We start from the raw sequence: 23331 nt of genomic DNA, 5'->3' as shown, positions 1-23331 counted from the left end.
TGGAAGATAACCATGAGAGAGCCTAAGAAGTAAGCAAAGAATGAGGGGAGAATGGATATTTTGGGAGCCAGAGAACAATTTTTGAGAAGAGAATGGTCATTGATGATAAATGTTAGTGGGAAAAGAAGTATTCAGTCTGTCCATTGGTTTTCTTTTAAACCTGGGTAAGATCAGGATGCCATTCCTCATTGTATAATCTCTCTCTCTGTAAATTTGCAGGTTTTAGGAAAGAGGCTTCAGATCTAAAATTACCAACGGTAAATGGTGAGTAAGAACTTTGTATATGAGAAAGATTTCAATAATAAGAGATATTTTTTTAGAATAATTGCCAAGTACCAATGTATTTCTACTTTTTCCTGCCTACTTCACCCTGATTACTATTTTTCCACAATAGAAATCTGATCATGTTACCTCCCCCTATTTATAACTCTTTAAACATTTCCTGTTGTTATTAGGATAAAGATTAAAATCCTCCATGCCCTATCTCTCTAGCATTATTTTGTACCATTATCCTTGCTTTGTGTACTTCAACTAAATTGACTTAAGTTTCTTACTCTCCTTTCCGCTCACCACAAGACTTTTGCATATTCTATTCCCTGGAATATTCTTCCCTGATCCTCTTCGCCTACTGTTGTAATCCATTTTGTGTTGCTATAACAGAATACCACAGACTGGATGATTTGCTTAAAAAAAAAGAAAAATATATTTATTTCTTATATTTCTAGAAGCTAGGAAATCCAAGGTCAAGAGGCCCACATCTAGTGAGGGCTCTCTTGCTGTGTCATCCCATGGTAGAAGGCAGAAGGGCAAGAAAGTTTGAGAGAGCAACAGAGCAAGAGGAGACTGAACTTACTTTTATAACAAGCCCACTCTTGCAATAACTGAATCACTGACATTAATTCATTCATGAGGGCAGAACCTTTGTGACTTAACCTCCTCTTATTAGGCCCCACCTGTCTACACTGTTGAATTGGGGATTAAGTTTCCAGCACATAAACTTTGGGGAACACAATCAAACCATAGCATTACACCCCTGGCTCTCAAAATTGATGCCCTTTTTACATGCAAAATACATTCATTCCATCTGAATAGCCCCGAAAGTCTTAACTTGTTCCTGCATCACTCAAAGGTCCAGATTCCAGAGTCTCATCTTAATCAGATGGGTAAGACTCAAGGCACAATTTATCTTGAGGCAAATTCTCCTCCAGTAGTAGGCCTGTGAAATTAGCAAGGTACATGCTTCTAAAACACATAGGCATAGGATAGACATATCCATTCCAAGAGGGCGAAATAAGTGAAAAGAAAGGGATAATTGGTCCCAAGTAAGTCTGAAGCCAAAAAGGGAAAACAACATTAAGTCCTAAAGCTGGAAAATAATCTCTTTTGACTCTATGAGTCAATTATAGAAAAGCCTATTATCAGTGGCTACTATAGGTCACTTTTTTTTGTTTCCTTTGTTATATGCTCCTATTAAACTGTGTCCATTTCATAGCACTTAATTCATATTATAAATATCTGTTCATGTTTTTGACTATTTGATTAATATCTCTTCCTCACACTTACCTTTACCTGGTATCATTGGGTCAAGAACTGTGTCTCCACTTTGCTTACCATTGTATCTCCAGGACTTAGCACAGTCCTGGCTGTTATTAGACTCTTAAAGATAACTAATACTAGCATCTGATACTTATGTAATATTTACTATGCTACGTATTGTTCCAAATCTTTTGTTATTAACTCATAATTGTAAATAATTATTGAATGAATGACTGAATAGATCTGTCTTCTTATCTCTTCAGCCTCACCTTTTATTACTTCTGCATTTGTATTTATCCTGTAGCCACACTACTTAGCACAACTTAAATTGGCACTATTTGCTTTTTTATTTACATGTACTGTTTCCTTTGGATGCATTCCCTGACAGACAAACTAACATTACCCCCCCAAAACTCAGCTCAAATGTCATTTCTCATGCCATAAGACTGCCTTCTCAGTATTCATCACTTATTAAATCTAGGTTAGGTGAATTGTCACACTGCTTCCATAATTTTGTATGTGTATTTTTCTCAAATCACTTACTATATAATATATTATAATTTTGTGTATAGATATGACAGGTTTATTCTCTCTCATCAAGGAACTTACAAACTCTTTGACAAGAGAGACTGAATTTTTTTATTGTTGATCTTAGAAGCTGTAAAGTAATTGTTAGTAGAATGAATATAGGTCTAAGATGATATTATGGTGTTCTTTCCAAGTGACCTCCATGAAGGTTTAGATCTCCTGGTGTAATGCAACAATTTTCAGAATATGGAAACATAGACAACTTCATTTGGGGGTTGAGGGAAAAATGGATTGAGAAATGGTATGAATGAAAAATTAGGCTGGATGTGGTGGCTTACACCTGTAATCCCAGCACTTTGGGAGGCCGAGGCAGGAGGATCACTTGAGCTCAGAAGTTCGAGACCAGCCTGGCCAACATGGCAAATCCTTGTCTCCACTAAATATTAAAAAAAAATTACCTGGGCATGGTGGTATGCACCTGTAATCCCAGCTACTCAGGAAGCTGAGGCAGGAGAATTGCTTGAACCTAGGAAGTAGAGTTTGCAGTGAGCCGAGATCGCACCACTGTACTCCAGCCTGGGTGACAGAATGAGACTCCATCTCTAAATAAATAAATACATACATACATACATACGAGATAATGATTATGTTTTATATTTTAAATTGATGTGAGATCAACAGGACTGCCCCATTTGGTTATATGGGTTGTGCTTTGCATATAGGTGCCTGGTTGAGAGAGCACAAGTGGAGGTTGAAATACTCCAAGCTTTGAACCTCTGTGCTGGATTGCAGTTGCCTAGTGAAACTGCCCTTTTTTGTAACTGATGCATAGAGAAGAGGTGTCTTTTTCCAATTTACACAAAAGCATAATATGAACTATCCCAGGCCCTGGGCTCAGAAGCTTCAATCTCTAATTTTAGCCTTTATTTATATCATCAGCTTATAGAAATCCTTAGACCTACATGTACAGGGCATAACTATTACTTAAGGGAGGCATACAGCTCATTCAGTTTTTAATGGATGAATGAATGAAGATAAAGTCTTATTATAATATATGTCAATAACCCATCATATTATTCTCTTAGCCATAAAATGTTTTTGTTTCGAATGCTGCTTGAGGGAAATGGGCCATCAGTTACAAATAGCAAATATTGTGTTTCCTTTGGAGAGATTTTGGTTCAGACAATATTTAATTTGAGGGTTTACCTATAGTAAATTTTGGACAAATTATTTTGAATGTTTTTTACACTATAATATCTTGTGTACATTTATCTTTGTAGAGATTAAAGAAGCCGCTTACATCTTGTCACATGTTGATAATGCCAAGATTGGTATACCTGACTTGGAGCATGCCTTAAAATGTTTGAATGTTAATTTAACTGAGGAAGACTTCAAGGAAGCCCTTAACTGTTGTAACATCAGTGGTGAGCAGTTTTTGGCCTGAGATTCTTTTCATTTTTTTCCTACTTATGAAAAATAGTCTTAGAGAGTAAGATGCTAAAGGGAATCATTTTTCTGTTGGAGGCTTAGGTTGATACAAATTAGAGCCAAACCAGTGTACTAATTTAAATATTCATTGAACTTATCTATCTATTCATACTCATATGGATACTGTATATGCTTATTTAGATAATTACCATTCATTACTTATAAGCATGTGTGGAAAAATACCATAAATTGTATATATAATAAAATAAAGACATGACAACAGCAGCTTATTTTGATATACAATCTTTTTCAGAGTAGGTCTGCTTTAATTTTTTTTTTTACAGTACTTGTTCTGTTTTTATTTTTAACCATATGAAATATCTGAGAGCTCACTACATTTTAAAATAAGTCATTTAGTTTTAGTCATTGTTTTCAAGTAGTCCATATTTACCTCGTTTTCTGTCTTTGACTTCATGTAGTATGTACTTGATTGCCTTTCCTATACACATTTACTTTTAGGAAGTCAAATCATTTGGGACTACTTCTAGAAGCCGCTGAGTTCTGTTGGTTTTAGGTGAACATTTATTTTGGGCTTATCTTAACCAGTTTGTGTCTTTGGGAATCCTGTGAGTCCTAGGTTTAAGAATATCTCTCCAGAACAGTCTAGTTATTGATTTTCTCAGGTTCCCTAGATTGTTATTCACCTAGATCAATTTTTATTTTTTGACCTTAGTTTTCTAACATCATCAGAGTGGTATAAATTTAGACTTCCCACCTACATGAGATGCATTTTGGGCCTTCAATTTCTCACAAGAGATTTTTTTTCCCACTTTCTCTCAGAATTGGGAAGATTTAGGCCTTCTTGTTTACTTGAGCCAATAAATATAATATTTTAATTTCTTTTTTTAAAACCAAGATTGAAACCCTTTAAGCATTTCAGTTTTATTTGGTATCTAAGTTCCCACTCTTATTTATATGGGCTTGAATCTTTTTTTATGACTCTGTATGAGCATTTAAATCAAGCACCTAGCCATTTCTGGGTCTCATCTCTATCCCCAAGATAGTTTTAGTGTTAGTACTCAGTGCTTAGCATTCTGGATCTCAGTTCCTGGTTAACTTTTTGTTATTTCCTTCATATGACTCAGTCACACATCCATGGAATGTTATATGTTATAGAGCATCTCTAGGGGTTTGTAGTCAGATGGTTTCTGCCCTACCCAGGTCTGCCTTTTTGTTTAAACTCAAAGTCTCCTTAATATAACTATAGCCCTAGATTGTCTACTGTGTCACATTATTGCACCTTACTTCACTTGTGACTCTGTGTGTGTGTGTGTGTGTGTGTGTACAATATCTACATGTGCATGTATGTGTGTATTCTAATAACATTGTCTCCTCTGGCCTTAGACTGCATCAATTCAAACACAATCCCTAATACTTCCCGACTTTGTGACCTGGACAAGTTATTTAATTTCCATTTACTTTCATCTTTTAAAAATAGACATGTAAAGAATATCCACATCATAGAATTATTGTGAAAATTATCTGATTTAATATATGTAAAACACCATGCAAGGGTGCCTAGTATATATAAGGAACTCAAAAATGTTAGCTATTGTTTGCTGGTAATATTATTAACTATTCACTGGGTAGCTTATAAAAGTGTTAAAAGTTCTATTGAAATAGTTTCAGTCATTTGAGACAGAAAAGTGAGCTAGAGTGAAATTTTAGCTCTTTAGAGTGAAATAAATCCGTCTTTATTTCATGTGCCAATTCAGTATCAGGTTTTTAATGGCAGCATGTTTGTCTTTGACCTTCCAGATAATATGGAGGTGGATTTAAAAGATTTCTTAATGAAAATGAAAGAAAGTCCATATTTCCAAAAGTCCAAGGGTAAGTGAATATTTCTTGTTCAAGAGAGTGGCTAGAAAATACATATTAATAAATGACATTTAAAAATCACTATCTGGATTTCAGGTTTTAAATTTTTAGCCTCTCTAGTTTTAAAAAGGATTTCAAGCCACTTATGCTGTATAATATAAGTAATATAATAATATAAAAATAAGTGAAGAAACTTGGGCAAAGATATAATGAAGTGGAAAATAAGGCAAGGTTAAAAAGATTCATATTAAGTGCCTTTACTATTATTGCAAGGTCCTTTCCCAAAGGTAGTTAGATTTTTCTTAATTCAAGAACTTCTGGATCTGTGAATTAAATCATGTGTGGAATTGGATGAGGTGCCATCAGTTTTTGTTGTGTCATCTTAAGTCATGCCTCTGGAGTTTTCAGGTGTACGCAACTGGACTGCCCATCTATATCAGTTATAGAAATCCTAACTTCAGTTAATAAGTCCTTCTAAATCCCTGCAGTATCAATCCATGTATTACCATACTATCGATGTTGCCTAACCACATCATTTTGCCCTTGCTATTTAAAGACTTCTGCTTGGCCTCTGTCCCTGAGGTTCATCTTATTCTTTTTGAAATTAGGGAGGCCATTTCAACACCAACATATTTTCCTAACTCCTAAGTCTGTAAAGAACTCCTACCAAAGAACTCTTCATGGATGCAGACACCCTTATCAAAGATGTATTTCTAAATGCTTTGGTGAAGCAAATGTCCTTATCTCACATTTTTTACATTTTAATATCTCTAAAATTGGATGCCTTATAATATTTTTAATCAGATGTAGCTTTTAAAATTGAGAAATAATTTATATACCATTAACTTCACCCTTTTAAAGTGTACCGTTCAGTGATTTTTAGTATATTCAGAAAGTTGTACAACCATCACCAGTTTCTAATTCTAAAACATTTTTATGACCCCAAAAGAAATTATGTACCTGTTAGCAGTTATTCTCCACTCCCACCTCTCTCCAACTACTGACAACCACTAATCTACTTTCTGTATGAATTTGCTTGTTTTGAACATTTTATATAAATGTAATCATATTGTATTTTTTTGAGTCTAATTTTTTTTTACATAGCATATGCTTTCTTTCTTTTTTTTCAACTTTTATTTTAGATTCAGTGGGTACATGTGCAGGTTTGTTACCTGGGTATATTGTATGATGCTGAGATTTGGGATATGAATGATCCCATCACCCAGGTACTGAGAATAGTATGCAATAGTTAGTTTTACAACCCTTTCCCCTCCTACCTCTCCCCTCCTCTAGTAGTCCCAAGTTTCAATTGTTGCCATCTTTGTGTTCATGAGTACCCCACGTTCAGCTCATGCTTGTTAAGTAAGAACATGCAGTATTTGATTTTCTGTTTCTGTGTTAATGCACTTAGGATAATGGCCTCCAGCTACATCCATGCTGATAGCATATATTTTCAAAATTCGTTTATATTATATTGTGAATTAGTACAATTGACTGTTGAACAATGTGGGGGTTAGGGGCACCTTGTAGATAATATGTAGGTGGATTTAAAAGATTGCTTAATGAAAATGAAAGAAAGTCCACATTTTCCAAAGTTCAAGGGTAAGTGGATACTTTTGCTTCAAGAGAGTGGCTGGAAAATGAGTGGCTACACAGTCAAAATTTTATGTATAATTTCAGACTCCCTCGAAACTTAATTACTAATAGTCTACTGTTGACTGGAAGCCTTATCAATAACATATATGATTGATTAATGCATATTTTTATGATTAATGCATATTTTATATGCATATGCATATATATATATTACTGTTTCTTACAATAATGCAAGCTAGAGAAAAGAAAATATTATTAATAAAATCATAAGGGAGATAGAATATGTTTACTCTTCATTAAGTGCAAGTGAATCATCATCCTCATCCTCATGATCTTCAAGTTGAGTAGGAAGAGGAGGAAGAGAAGTTGGTTTTGCTATCTCAGGAGTGGGAGAGACAGAAGAGGTGGAGGAGGTGGAAGAGGAGGCAGAAGAGGCAAGGACACTTGGTTTAACTTTATGGAAATACATCATACTTTCTGTCTGACATTTTTGGCTTTTCATTTCTCTAAAAATGTTCTCTATGATACCAATCTTTTGCTTTAGTTTCAATGTCCATATCATAGAAGGGTTCATGTCATAAAAAAAGTCGAAGCAGCCTTGAATAACTGGAACCGTTTTACCAGATTGTCTAATGTCAATTTGTTTCCTGGCATTGCTTCTTATATGTCTTCTTCCTTATCATCTGGCACTGTTTGGAAGCACTCACCTCTATCAAGCCACCTTCAGTTAATTCCTCTGGTGTTGTGTATATGAACTCTTGAATTTCTCCCAATAGCCATATCTTGAAACCTTTCATCCTTCATCTTTTTTTTCTCACCATATCCATAATCTCTTTTATGATCTCCTTGTTTAGCTCTGTTATAAATACTGTGAAGTCATATACAACATCTGGACACAGCTTTCTCCATTGGGAGTTTATTGTTTGGGGCTTGATGTGGCATCCTACTGAAGCCTTTCATGTTGTTCTCTCTGTCAGGGTTCTCTTCCACAATGTTGATAATTATTTCCATACATGTGTAATGAGCCTTTAAAGGTTCTTTTGACCCCCTAATGTAGAAGCTGATGTCATGTTTGGGGGTAAAGATACCACTTCGACCCTTTTGGTGTTGAATTCATAGGGTTTCGGGTGACTAGAGGCATTGTCCAATATCAAAAGAACTCTAAAAGGCAGTCTTTTCCTTGCTTCAGGGGCAAAGCATTGATGAAACCAATCCAGAAAAGGCATTTTGGTTGTCCAAAACTTCTTGTTACCCAATTAAAAGATGGGAGCAGGTGTTTATCTTTTCTTTTCAAGGCTTGAGGGTTAGTAGCTTTACAGATAAGGACAGTCCTGATTTTAAACCTAACTACATTTGCACAAAACATTAAAGCTAGCCCACCCTTCTTAAATCCTGGTACTTGTTTCTCCTCCTTACTAATAAATGTCCCTTGTGACATTATTTTCCAGAATAGAGCACTTTTGTCTGCATTAAAAATGTGTTCTGGGATATATTCTTTCTCCTCAATAATTTTCTTTTTTTTTTTTTTTGGGGACGGAGTTTCGCTCTTGTTACCCAGGCTGGAGTGCAATGGCGCGATCTCGGCTCACCGCAACCTCCGCCTCCTGGGTTCAGGCAATTCTCCTGCCTCAGCCTCCTGAGTAGCTGGGATTACAGGCATGCGCCACCATGCCCAGCTAATTTTTTGTATTTTTAGTAGAGATGGGGTTTCACCGTGTTGACCAGGATGGTCTCGATCTCTTGACCTCGTGATCCACCCGCCTCGGCCTCCCAAAGTGCTGGGATTACAGGCTTGAGCCATCGCGCCCGGCCTCTCCTCAATGATTTTCTTAATGGAGCCTGGAAACTCGTCCATTGCCTCTTGGTCAGAAGAAGTTGCTGCTTCTGTTATCTTGAGATTTTAAAAGCCAAATATCTTTCTAAAATTATCAAGCCATCCTTTGCTGGCATTAAATTCTCCAGCTTTAGAGCCTTCACCTTTCTTTTGCTTTAAGTTGTCATATAATAAGTTTACTTTTTCTTGAGTCATATTAGAGTCTATGCTTGTGTCTTTCTTTTTTTACTAATATTTTCTGTTTTAAATTATACTTTAAGTTCTGGGGTACATGTGCAGATCATGCAGCTTTGTTACATAGGTATACACACGCCATGATGGTTGTTTGCTGCATTCATTGCCCTGTCATCTACATTAGGTATTTCTCCTAATGCTTTCTTTCTCCAATCCACCTACCCCGTGCTATTTTTCCCCTAGTCCCCCATCCCCCCAGGCCTTGGTGTGTGATGTTTCCCTCCCTGTGTCCATGTGTTCTCCTTGTTCAACACCCACTTATGAGTGAGAACATGCAGTGTTTAGTTTTCTGTTCTTGTAACAGTTTGCTAAGAATGATGGTTTCCAGTTTCATTCGTGTCCCTGCAAAGGACACAAACTCATCCTTTTTTATGGCTGCATAGTATTCCACAGTGTATATGCCACATTTTCTTTATCCAGTCTATCATTGATGGTCATTTGGTTTGGTTTCAAGTCCTTGCTATTGTGAACAGTGCCACAATAAGCATATGTGTGCGTGTGTCTTTGTAACAGAATGATTTAGAATCCTTTGGGTATATACCCAGTAATGGGATTGCTGGGTCAAATGGTATTTCTATTTCTAGATCCTTGAGGAATCGCCACACTGCCTTTCACAATGGTTGAATTAATTTACACTCCCACCAACAGTGTAAAAGTGTTCTTATTTCTCCACATCCTCTCCAGCATCTGTTGTCTCCTGATTTTTTAATAAGCACCATTCTAACTGGCATGAGTGTGAGGTGATATCTCAATGTGGTTTTGATTTGCATTTCTGTAATGACCGGTGATGATGAGCTTTTTTTCATATGTTTGTTGGCTGCATAAATGTCTTCTTTTGAAAAGTGTCTGTTCATGTCCTTTGTCCACTTTTTGATGGGGTTATTTTTTTCTTGTAAATTTAAGTTCCTTGTAGATTCTGGATATTAGCCCTTTGTCAGATGGGTAGATTGCAAAACCTTTTTCCCATTCTGTTGGTTGTTGGTTCACTCTAATCATAGTTTCTTTTGCTGTGCAGAAGCTCTTTAGTTTAATTAGATCCCACTTGTCTATTTTGGCTTTTGTTGCCATTGCTTTTGGTGTTTTAGTCATGAAGTTCTTGTCTATGCCTATGTCCTGAAAGGTACTGCCTAGGCTTTCTTCTAGAGTTTTTATGGTGTCATGCCTCATGTTTAAATCTTTAATCCATCTAGAGTTAATTTTTGTATAAGGTGTAAGGAAGGGATTTTTCTCAGCTTTCTGCATATGACTAGCCAGTTTTCCCAACTTTTCTTTTTTTAAGAAATTCAGTGATGTAAATTGAATTTTATGCCTTAAATATTTCACATTTTAAAAAGTTGTATAGGTTTAGTATCATAAGAGCTTAATGGATAAATAGCCTTATTATATGATGTGGATGACTATGGCAATTACTGGCCCTGGAAAATTAGATATGTTCTCTTATTCTCAGTTTTCTTTTCCTCAAAATAAGGATAATAATGTCTATATCATATGACAGTTGTAAGAATTAAATAAGAGCATTTCCCTCTAGTACCTACTGATTAAAAATTTACAAAGTCAGAGATGCAAATTGTAAATATATCACAGTTTTTATTCAATCAGTAGATTTCCTTTTCTAAAATTCAGTGCTGTAAATTGAATTTTATGTCTTCTATATATTACATTTTAAAAAATTGAGTAGGTTCAGAATTAGGAGAACACGGTTGGAAAATAACTTTGTTTTATGGCATAGGTTACCATGGTAATTACTGTCTGGGTGGTACTGGAAAAATTATTCAAGTTTTCTTATTATCCTTTTAGAATATCAGTGGAATCTGAAACACATTTTGTTTTTATATCCAGGCATTGGAATCCTTTACATTAACATGGCATAGTTGGGTCCATTTTGTGTGCTAGTTTCTTTAGAATCAGATCTTCGTAGTGTTAATTTTTTTTTTTTTAAAGAAGAGAACCTTAATGCTGAAAAGGATATAAGGCTAATAATGCTTTTATAGAAGTTGTAAGAATTGAGACCATGCCTCTGTATTAGGTAGATTAAAAAGTTGCAGACTCACGTGTGTGAAAATGTAATTATGTCACAGTTTTTGGTTAAATCAGTGGTCAGGGTTTAATTAATAGTATTATGACTATCCAAATTAGCTCATTGATGAGTCAGTAGTCATCCCATTACCTCCATGCCTCTTTCCATGTGCCATCTGTCCCCTCCCCTTTCTCCTGGAGTTAACAATTATCTTTTTTAAAAACGCTTATATTTTCCTATAAACCTATTACTTTTTCCAATATGTTTCAGACAAAATATTTTGTACTGTACTTGTAACTTTTCTGAGAGTTTGTCATTGTTTAGAAATAAAAAAATGTTTAAAAGCTTTTTAGAAAAAAGGGTTGCAAATTGGTGGTGTGTGTATATGAAAAACAACATTATAGTCATATTTTAGGTACCTGGATATTTTTCTCCTACTGACTGGTTGTATGATGTTGCATAGGTAATTTCACTTCTTGGACTTTAAACATTTCTGACAAAATCATATTTGAAATGTTAGTCAAACATTGACTATGATTTTTGAAATCATAATAAGAAGTTTGAATATTAACATTTTCAAAATACTCAAACACAGTTTTATGTACTTTAGATGCTCTGATTTGGATTGTTTCTCCCCTACACCTGGTAAACAGCTGTCATCCCTCTCTTTAGTAGTATTCTATGGCTCACGTGTTTCCTGAATTCCTGTCGTGATTTACTCCCTTATTTTACTGAAGCACATTTTCTTTTTTTTTTTTTTTTGGGACGGAGTTTCGCTCTTGTTACCCAGGCTGGAGTGCAATGGCGCGATCTCGGCTCACCGCAACCTCCGCCTCCTGGGTTCAGGCAATTCTCCCGCCTCAGCCTCCTAAGTAGCTGGGATTACAGGCACACGCCACCATGCCCAGCTAATTTTTTGTATTTTTAGTAGAGACGGGGTTTCACCGTGTTGACCAGGATGGTCTCGATCTTTTGACCTCGTGATCCACCCGCCTCGGCCTCCCAAAGTGCTGGGATTACAGGCTTGAGCCACCGCGCCCGGCCTTGAAGCACATTTTCTATTAGGTTCCAAAATAAAACACCATGAGGATATAATTTTTGAGTCTTTGAATGCTTTCCAATATCTATATTTTACCTTATCTTCTTTGATTATTTGGCCAGGTATTAAATGTTAAATTTCTAATATATTTCTTATCATGCAATAGTTGCCTTATAAATGGAAGATAGTATTATTGTTGCAACAGATTGGAGCAGGGTTTGTCCTCTTATATCCAGCCAGCTATAATTTCTATTTCACCTATAAATTATTTTATTTATACAATATTCTCAACTGGGGCCAGTTTGACTAAAAACTGGAGGAAGAAGCTACTCATGTCAACAAAGGGCTGAAGTAATTATTTTTCACAATATTAATATCCAGTTTCTTATAACAAAATTATGCTTATACATTATTCATTAGTTTAATCATTTCGAGGTAACATAACTTTAAGTTAAATAATGAAAGACTGTTTTGATTTAAAGTTTACTTGTGTTGTTTCACAATGATTTCAGGGCCACATATGAAGTAATATGTGGCTTAAGGGATAAAGGTTGACTACCTATATGTTTCTACTTGAAGAGCACAGTGGTTAAAATGATGGGCTTTGGAACTATAGGGTCTGTACTTAAATTCTGTCCTTGCCACTCACTACCAATGTATTATTTAGTAAATAACTTAATCTTGCTAACCTCAGTGTTTTCATCTGAAAAACGGGGAGGATAATGCCTTTCTTGGGATTATTACAGTATAAGGACATTTGCAGTTTGAAAAAGTATAATTGTTGAGAACAGTGCCTAGCACTTAGTAAGTGCCCTGTGACTGTTATCTATTATAATAAACTCTGGTTTTTAAAGCTATAAAAATAGTTCCATGTAAAATTATAGAATCAGATCTTCATATTTTATGCAACCTGAGGCTACTAAGTGATAACTAATAACATATACTCTATTTCTACTGTTGAAACATTTGCTTTTGCTCTCTTTTTTGCAGCTACACAGATACTCCTAGCTACTGCCCAAATTCTCCAGAATGATCTAATTGATGTCTCTGACCTCAAGACGTTATTAATGGACAACGACCTTCATACAGCTAATGCTGTACTTACTGTAATGTTAAGACATGTACCTGAACATGGTTAGTAGTTTCAATGCATCTATCTTATAAAAACCATCCTCTACCAGGGGAAGGTCTATGGGTAGGACATGCAGGGCTAGAGGGTTACCTGTGGAAGCTGCAGTGGGATGTCTGCGAGACACTGGTGCTGCCCCTACAGGTGTGCCAACCCTGAGCTTCATGGGGGCCAAACAAATGGGGAAGTCAGAGCTCATCTTATCCCTGTGTGAGTCTAATGATGGTACTTAGGAGGTGAGATTATTTTGTGAAGTGACTGGCACAGGCAGTGGTCAATCAGAATGCCTTCTATGTAGTAAAACAGGATCCTGGAGGCCTTTTTGGCTTTTGGAAGCTAAATTATGGTGATATCCAGGGTTACTGGTGGGTGTTGCACATGGTGGCTCAGGAAAGCAGATATTTATAAATATAAAAAATAATTTTAGTATTTTAATGACTGTTACAGCTGAATATTATCCATGATACATTCTTACAATGAGTTGGGGTGTATTCTTTTTTCCTATTTTTTAGAAGAGACTATTTTCTTCCTTGAATGTTTAGTAGAATTCATAAATTCATAAATTATTGATTTAATGTCTTTAGGATTAAAGATATTAGGATTATTGGTCTGTTCAGGGTATTTAATTCTTCCTGATTTAAGCTAGGAGGGTTGTATTTTTTCAGGAACTTATCAATCTTTTCTAGGTTTTCTGATTTCCATGTGCAAGGGTGTTCATAGTAGCATTGAATGATCTTTTGTATTTCAGTGCTGTCAGTTGTAATATCTCCTGTTTCATTTCTTAGTGAGGTTATTTGGACTTTCTTCTTTTTTTGGTTGATCTTGCTAGTGGTCTCTCAATTTTATTTATCTTTTCAAAGAAGCAGCGTTTTGTTTCATTTATCTTTTGTATTTTTGTTTTGTTTTGTTTTGTTTCAATTTCATTTAGTTCTGGTCTGATCTTGGTTATTTCCTTCTGCTGGGTTTAGGTTTGGTTTGTTCTTGTTTCTCTAGTTCCTTGAGGTGTGACCTCAGAGGTCAATTTGTGCTCTTTCAGTCTTTTTGATGTAGGCATTTAAGGCTATGACCTTTCCTCTTAGTACTGCCTTTGCTGTATCCCAGATATTTTGATAGGTTGTGTCATTATGGTTGTTCAGTTCGATGATTTTTTAAATTTCCATCTTGATTTTGTTTTTGACACAATGCTCATTCAGGAGCAGCTTATTTAAATTTTCGTTTATTTGCATGGTTTTGAAGGTCACTTTTGGAGTTGATTTCGTTTTACTCCATTGTGGCCTGAGGAGTGCTTGATATAATTTGAATTTTCTTAAATCTATTGAGGCTCATTTTGTGGCCTATCATATGGCCTGCCTTGGAGAAAGTTCCATGTGCTGTGTATAGAATATGTCTTCGGTTGTTGGATGAAATGTTCTGTATACTTTTGTTAAGTCCATTGTTTCTTTGCTGACTTTCTGTCTTGATGACCTGTCTAGTGCTGTCAGTGTAGTACTGAAGTCCCCCACTATTACTGTGTTGCTCTCTACCTCATTTCTTAGGTCTATTAGTAGTTGTTTTATAAATTTGGGTGCTCCAGTGTTAGGTGCACATATGTTTAGAATTGTGATATTTTCCTGTTGGACAAGGCCTTTTACCATTATATAGTGTCCCTCTTTGTCTCTTTTAACTGCTGTTACTTTAAAGTTTGTTTTGTCTGATGTAAGAATAGCTACCTCTGCTCACTTTTGGTGTCCATTTGCTTGAAACTCCTTTTTTCCACCCCTTTAAATTAAGTTTATGTGAGTCTGTGTGCTGGGTGAGTCCTCTGAAGGCAGTGATTGGTTGGTGAGTTCTTAACCATTCTGTGGTTCTGTATCTTTTTAGTGGAGCATTTAGGCCTTTGACATGCAATGTTAGTATTGAAATGTGAGGTACCATTGCATTCATCATGTTCTTTGTTGTCTGTGTACTTTGTTTTTTTGTTTTTTGTTTTTGCTTTTTAACTTGATTTTTGTTTTATAGGTCCTGTGTAATATATGCTTAAAGATGTTCTTTTTTGATGTGTTTCCAAAATTTGTTTCCAGCTTTAGAGCTCCTTTTAGCAGTTCTTATAGTAGTAGTTTGGTAATAGTAAATTCCCTTAGCATTTGTTTGTTTGAAAAAGACTGTATCTTTCCTTCATATATGATACTTAGTTTCACTGGATGTAAAATTCTTGGCTGATAATTGTTTTGTTTGAGGAGGCTGAAGATAAGGCTCTATCTCTTCTAGCTTGTAGGGTTTCTGCTGAGAAATCTGATGTTAATCTGATAGGTTTTTATTTATAGGTTACCTGCTGCTTCTGTCTCACAGCTCTTAAGAGTCATTCTTTCATCTTAACTTTGGTTAATCTGATGACAGTGTGCCTAGGCAAAGATATTTTTGCGATGAATTTCCTGGGTATTCTTTTGCTTTTTGTATTTGCACATCCAGAGTTCTAGCAAGGCCAGGGAAAATTTGCTCGATTATTCCCCCAAATACGTTTTCTAGGCTTTTAGAATTTCCTTCTTTCTCAGGTACATCGATTATTAGATTAGATTGTTTAACATAATCACAGACTTCTTGGAGGCCTTGTTCATATTTTCTTATTCTTTTCTCTTTGTCTTTGTTGGATTGAGTTAATTAGAAGACCTTATCTTCAAGCTCTGAATTTCTTTCTTCTACTTGTTCTGTTCTATTGCTGAAACTTTCCAGGGCATTTCACATTTCTAAAAGGGTGTCCAAAATTTTCTGAATTTTAAATTGTTTTTTCTTTAAGCTATTTCCTTGACTGTTTCTCCCCTTCTTGTATCATATTTTGGATTTCCGGGCTATGCATCTCTCTGGTCCCTCCCTGATTAGCTTAATAACTAACTTCCTGAACCATTTTTCAGGTAAATCGGGGATTTCTTTTTGGTTTGGATCTATTTCTGGTGAACTAGTGTGATTTTTGGGGGGTGTTGAAGAGCTTTATTTTGTCATATTACCAGGGTTGGTTTTCTGGTTCCTTCACATTTGGGTAGCTTCTGTCAGAGGGAAGGCCTAGAGCTGAAGGCTGTTGTTCAGATTCTTTTGTTCCATGGGGTGTTCCCTTGATGTAGTACTCTCTCCATTTTCCTATGGATGTGTCTGCCTGTGAGCCAAACTGTAGTGATTGTTGTCTTTCTTCTGGGTCTAGCCACCCAGTCAGTCTACCCAGCTCCAGGCTGGTACGGGGGGTTGTCTGTGCAGAGTACTGTGATGTAAACTATCTATGGGTCTCTCAGCTGTGGATACCAGTGCCTGTTCTGGTGGAGGTGGCAAGGGATGCAGTGGACTCTGTGAGGATTCTTAGCTTTGGTCGTTTAATGCTCTATATTTGTGCTGGTTGGACTCCTGCCAGGCGGTGGCACTTTCCAGAGAGCATCAGCTGTGGTATTATGGGGAGGAACTGGCAGTGGGCGGGACACAAGAACTTCCAAGATTATATGCCCTTTGTCTTCTGCTACCAGGGTGGGTAGGGAAGGACCATCAGGTGGGGGTGAGGCTAGGTGTGTCTGAGCTCAGGCTCTCCCTGGATAGGTCTTGCTGTAGCTGCTGTGGGGTATGGGGGCGAGATTCCCAGGTCACTGGAGTTGTGTACATAGGAGGATTATGGCTGCCTTTGCTGAGTCATGTAGGTTGTCTGTGAAGTGAGGGAAGCTGACAGTCACAGGCCTTGCCCAGCTCCCATGCAAACTGAAAGGCCAGTCTCACTCCCACTGTGCCACCCACAGCAGCCCCCAGACTTTTGCCAAGCGGAGGGAGATATGGGCTTGAAAACCCACCCCAGGCTAACTGCCTCCCAGTTGGGAAAGAAAAGGGCTTGGTTCCTCCCCTGCCTATGGAGTCTGCACACAGGATTTGTGCCCTTCCTGGGGTTCTGGCCAGGTGGCTTCTCACCCTGTTCCAATTGTTACAAAGTTCATCTAGAGATTTACTTTGCACTGTGCAGTTTTACCCACTGCTACTTTCCCATTGGATCCCTGTGGTGCCAGCAGGAATGAAGCTCCCAGGGCCATCAAGCTCCCAGGGCCTTTCTGCTGCTTCCTCTACCCCTGTATTTTGCTTAGCTCTCTAAAGTGACTCATTTCCACATAAAGCTGGAAACTTCTCCCGCAAACAGACCTTCAGCTTCTCCAATGGGGTTTGGGAGAGGAGGTTCTCTTTCTCACTTCTGCAGTTGGGGTACTCAGAGTTTTGGGGTTGTTTTGCAGAAGCAGTCTGCTTCCTTCAGAGGGTCTGTGGGCCCTCTCAGCATTGCTGGTTTGTTCTTGCAGTTCATCTGGAACTAAAATTCACAATGCGAGCTGTTGCCTGTCTGCTCTGTCCAGAGCTGCAATCTAGTCCTGCCTCTTGTCTGCCATGATCTCCTCTCATTCATCTCTTATCAATTTATGTGCTATTCTTGTGCAATGGACTCCTTGAGGGTTCTTAGTTTTGGTGACTTAATGTTCTCTTTTTGTGCTGGCTGGCCTTCTGCCAGAAGGTGGTGCTTTCCAGAAAGCATCAGCTGTGGTATTATAGGGAGGAACCCACAGTTTGTGTATTTTAACTGTATAAATCTTTTGATTATATAAAACATTGTATATTTGAACTGTATAAATATTGTGAATTATATAAAACATTATTATTTTGAATATTTATTTAAATTTACCCACATTTACTCTTTTAATGAATTTCTGTGTCTGTAATGCACAGAATTAGTGAATTTAATGGATTTCTTCATCTATCACTTTCCATTAGGTTAGCATTTAGTATTTCCTTAGTAAGAATTATCTGAGTTTCTGGCTCAAAATGTCTTTAGTTTTCCTTTGCAATCAAAGATTATTTTCTGTGGGCACAGAATTCTAGATTGTTAGTTATTGTCTTTCAATATTTTAATATGTCATTTTGTTGTATCCTGGGTTCCATTAATTCTGTTTAGAGGTCAACTATAAGTCTAATTGTTACTGCTTTGTAGATTTGCCATATTTGTTATTTTTGAACTGCATGATGGTAGGAGGTGCTCCATAAAATTTTCACTCTGCAGATATTTATTACTTGATTTAACCTACCACCACTACAACTGCTGTCACTCTGATTCACTAGAAATTGGGTAATTATTTTGTTTTATTAATCCTTTTTAAAAGTAGGTGTAGCTCACATTTTGTTCAGTGTTTAATACTAGAAGTGTTTTGAGTCTTTGTTTTTAAGTTTGCTAATTTTTTTTTGTTTTTGAGACAGAGTTTCACTCTTGTTAGCTAGGCTGGAGTATAATGGTGCAATCTCGGCTCACTGCAACCTCTGTCTCCCAGATTCAAGTGGTTCTCCTGCCTCAGCCTCCTGAGTAGCTGGGATTACAGGCTTGCGCCACCATGCCTGGCCAATTTTGTATTTTTAGTAGAGATAGGGTTTCTCCATATTGGTCAGGCTGGTTTTGAACTCCTGACCTCAGGTAATTTACCCACCTTGTCCTCCCAAAGTGCTGGAATTATAGGCGTGAGCCTATAATTACTATAATTACTGTGCCTGGCCAGTAATGTTTTTCTGAAAAGAAATATGCCATAGGAATATAACTCTTGTTTATATCAATTAGCCTGTGGTAAAACTGATTTTATTATGTCCTTTTGCTTAAAGTCAGGATTTTCAAGTACCTGTCAATGATGTTAAGTGAACATCATTGCATTAAGAAAAGGAATGGTGAACACTAAACTTATGATGAAAGTTGGGGAAGGATAACGTGCACTGGCACATTGTCGGCTTACTGCAACCTCTATCTCCCAGGTTCAAGCAATTCTTCTGCCTCAGCCTCCTGAGTAGCTGGGATTACAGGCGCCTGCCACCACACCCAGCCAATTTTCATATTTTTAGTAGAGATGGGCTTTCACCATGTTGGCCAGGCTGGTTTGGAACTCTTGACCTTAAGTGATCTGCCCACTTCAGTCTCCCAAAGTCCTGGGATTACAGGCATGAGCCACCACGGTGTAGGCTGTGAAGCTGACTGTGCTGGTTCTAGATTTTTATTTCCTGACTTACATGCAAACGAAAGTATTCAATATTCTGCCTCTTAGTTACACTGTAGGCATGGACTCTAAGTTATTTTACTTGCCATATTTGTTAATTTTTATGAATTTTTTGGAGACCATCTGGAGAGATTCAATTTAGGTGTCTACTGTCATACTAAAGCAGTGTTTCTAACCTTTTTTCCCCTCAGTCCTCTAAGGAGGCTTTATAGACATTTTACTTCCTAATTATCCCCCACACCCTGTGAAAATTTAATACCAAAGATACACCATATATCTGTTTAAGTACTATAGCCACAAAGTATTGTAGTATCTGTGATTTTTTCCCCCTAAGAACCAGTTTTATCCCTTAAGAGCAGTATCACCCTCAATAAGAATGCATGTTCTGAAAGTATCTTGAATATTTTTTTCATTGTACTGCTGAATCCTATTTAGTAGTATTTTACTTATACTTTAACACATGTATGAGTAATATGGGTCTATAATTTCCCTCCCTCACCTCCTCAATGTTATATTTATTCTGTAGTTTTGTAGGCAATTAGGAGCTACTGAAGGGTTTTATTATAGGAATAATCAATTTTTTTTTAAGAGGAATACCTCCCTTGCCATACTGTGAAAAACAAATGGAGGATGAGACTGGTGGCAAAGGTTTTTAAAGATGCTATTGCAATAACATAGGTATTAGTTAATGCAGCAGTAAATTCAAGAAGTATTTGGAAATAGAATGAGCAGAAATTTGATAGTCATATGCATGCAAGACGTAAGGGAGAAGAAATAGCCTAGCCTTACTCCCAAGCTTCTAACCTTTGTTATAATTTGACTATTAGCTTTAGTTATATTAATTAATTCTGAAGCAGTAATTCTTTCATTTATTTAAATTATGATTTGCATTACAGAAAGTGGCAAGGTTACCATTCAAGAATTTATGACTAAATTCTCTGATATATTGACAATTCCTGAAGCTGCAGGTAAGTTTTATTTAATATGTACTTGCTGCCCAGATCTAGAAAGGCAAGCAGTGGTTTATAGGTTAAAAACAATACAGGTTTCAATAGTTAAAGCACAGGTAAGTAAGAAGCAATATAATATGAATATAAAACAACACAAGATTAGATTACATAACTTCTGTTTGAATTCTAAGGCAAATATTGCTAAGCTTAACCCAAACTCAAAATTTTTAGTAGTCTTACTTAGTAGTACTAGAAAATTACTAGATTGTATATTATTCTTTGAGGTTATTCAGTATGCATATTTGACTTTTGAATTTATTAGAAAATAATTTTTAAAACTTTTGACAAATCCGGTGAAATTGACTTTATCACTATCTGTTATGTTCTCATGTATGTTCAGCAACTCTCTTGATCACATTTTTTAAAACATTTATGCTTTTTGAGGTATAACATATATAGCAAAATTTACTCTTTTTAGGAATACAGTTCTTTGGATTCTTAAAAATAATGTCATGTAACCCTTCCTATACACAGCATATAGACTATATCACCGCACAGAAGTCTCTTGTGCCCTTTTGGTAATCCATTTCTTCCTCTACCCTCAACCCTGGCAACTACTGATTCATTCTTTGTCCCTGTAGTTTTGCCTTTTGTGGAATATCTTGTAAATGTAATGATTAAATATGAAGTGGTTTGAGTCTGGCTTCCTTAGAATAATATTTTTATATTCATCCATTTTTTGCACATTGTTTGGTTCCTTCTATATATGAGTAGAATTCCATTTTATGAAAGTACCACAATTTGTTTATCCATTTGCCATTGATGGACCATTGAGTTATTCTCAGTTTTTGGTGATTATGAATGAAGCTGCTATAAACAATTATGTACAGGTTTTTCTGTGGATGTATGTTTTCATTTCTCTTAGTTAAATACCTAGAACTAGGATTACTGAGATATATGGTGAGTGTATGTTTAAATTGATCAAAAACTGCCAAACTGTTTTGCAGTGTCTTTCCAAAGTGCTTTCCCAACAGCAATGTATAGCAGTTCTAGTTGTGCTGCATCCTAGCCAACACTTTATAAAAATATCAGGAATTTTTAAAAAATTAGCCTTTCTAATAGTGTTTAGTGGTATTTCATTATGGTTTGCATTTTCCTTATGACTAATCATGGGTTTGAAAGTCTTTTATATACGCCTCCTCCCCCCCACCAACACACATATTTGCTGTCTCTACATCTTTGGTAAAGTATCCAACTTTCTGCCCATTAGAAATAATTAAGGGCTGGGCATGGTGGCTCACACCTGTAATCCTAGCACTTTGGGAGGCTGAGGTTGGTAGATGACCTGAGGTCAGGAATTCAAGACAAGCCTGGCCAGCAAGGCAAAACCCTGTCTCTACTAAAAATACAAAAATTAGTCAGGTGTGGTGATGTGTACCTGGGACTGCCTGTGCAGTCCCAGATACTCGGGAGGCTGAGGCAAGGGAATTGCTTGAACCCAGGAGGTGGAGGTTGCAGTGAGCTGAGTTTGTGCCACTGCACTCCAGCCTGGGTGACAGAGCAAGACTCTGTCAAAAAAAAAAAAAAAAAGACTGTTTCTTCTTACTAAGTTTTGAGAGTTCTTTATATATTCTGGACAATGTTATTATATACGTGTTTGCAAATATTTTCTTCCAGTCTGTGGTTTATCTTTCCATTTTCTTAACATTGTCTTTCAGAGAACAGTAGTTTTTAATGTTGATGAAGCCTAATGTATAATTTTTTTTTTTTTTTTTTGCTTTTTTCTACCTGGTCTGACCTAACCTTTACCTAAACCCATGTTGTAAAGATTTTCTCCTTTTTCTTTTTTCTATAGAAGTCTTATAGTCTTAGATTTTATATTTAGGGCTATTACTCATGTTAAATTTTATATAAATGAAGATTTTATATTGGTGGAGATTCACTTTTTTTTTGTTTTTGCAAACGTATGTTTAATTGTTCCAGTACCATTTGTTGAAGACACAAATGCATTCTTTCTTGAATTGCCTTTGTATTTTTGTCAAAAATCAATTGACTATGTGTATGTGGGTCTATTTCTGTGCTCTCTATTGTTTTATTGATTTATGGGTCTGTTCTTTCATTATTATTATACTGTTTTGATTACTATAGCTTTATTGAAAGTTGAAATTAGGTAGTTTGAATATTTTAATATCATTCATTTTCAACATTGTTGTAAATCTTCTTGTTTTTAATTTTCCTTTACAAATTTTAGAATTTCTGCAATTTTTATTGGAACTATGTTAAATTTATAAATCAATTTAGGGAGAATCAAAATCTTAACAATGTTGAATCTCTGATCCATAAACACAACCTCTCTCTCCTTATAGCTCACCTTGGATTTTTCTCTACAATGTTGTTATAGTTTTTAGCTTACAAACCTATATTTTATTTTACACACATATGCATATGCACGTGCACATACACACATACACACATACACACAAGGTCCTTTCAAATTGTACATTTCCGATTATTCATAATCATAAGAGTGTAATTGATTTTTGCATGTTGACCTTGTGTTCTGTAACATTAATGAACTCAATAGGTTTAGTAGCTTTTTTGGTAAACTGTTTGGGCTTTTCTATGTATATAGTCATCTCTGAAAAAAGATAGTTTTCTTTTTTCTCTTTCTAATTAGTATGTCTTTTATTTCTCTCACCCATTCCCATGATTGCGTTGACTAGGATCTGTCTAGTGTAATATTTAATAGGAATGTGAAAACAGATGCCTCTTCTTGTTTCTTGTTCTTAGGAGGAAATCATCCAATCTTTCACCATTAAGTTTGACTTTAGCTGTAGGTTTTAAAAATATATGCCTATTACAATGAGGAATTTTTCTTCTATTTCAATTTGCTTAGAGTTGTTATGAATGGATGTTGATGTGTATCAGATGCTTTTTGCATATTTATTAATATGATAATATAGTTTTCCTTTATCTGTTGATATGGTGAATTTCATTGATTAACTTTTAAAGATTGAACCAATCTTGCATTTCTGAGATATATCTCATTTATCATGCTGTATCATGCCTTTTCTGTACTGCTGAATTTGATTTAATAAAACTTTGCTGAGGATTTTTGTGTCTGTATTCACCAGGGATATTGTCT

General features: G+C 36.1%; 1 protein-coding gene across 1 annotated transcript in view; it reads left to right on the top strand.

Annotated features, from left to right (window-relative positions):
• Window positions 1–23331, top strand: part of EFCAB13 (EF-hand calcium binding domain 13) — a 237660-nt gene that overhangs the window by 70243 nt on the left and 144086 nt on the right. The window contains exons 20-24 of the mRNA XM_032265955.1: window positions 220–264; window positions 3345–3488; window positions 5311–5382; window positions 13081–13224; window positions 20133–20204. Of these exons, the coding sequence (XP_032121846.1) occupies window positions 220–264; window positions 3345–3488; window positions 5311–5382; window positions 13081–13224; window positions 20133–20204 (477 nt within the window). The remainder of the gene's footprint in view (window positions 1–219; window positions 265–3344; window positions 3489–5310; window positions 5383–13080; window positions 13225–20132; window positions 20205–23331) is intronic.

Source organism: Sapajus apella, unplaced genomic scaffold, assembly GCF_009761245.1.
Source record: "Sapajus apella isolate SASKATOON/1434 unplaced genomic scaffold, GSC_monkey_1.0 scaffold153, whole genome shotgun sequence".
NCBI lineage: Eukaryota > Metazoa > Chordata > Mammalia > Primates > Cebidae > Sapajus > Sapajus apella.
Note: the sequence above shows the minus strand (reverse complement) of the source record. Positions and strands in the feature narration are given on the sequence as shown.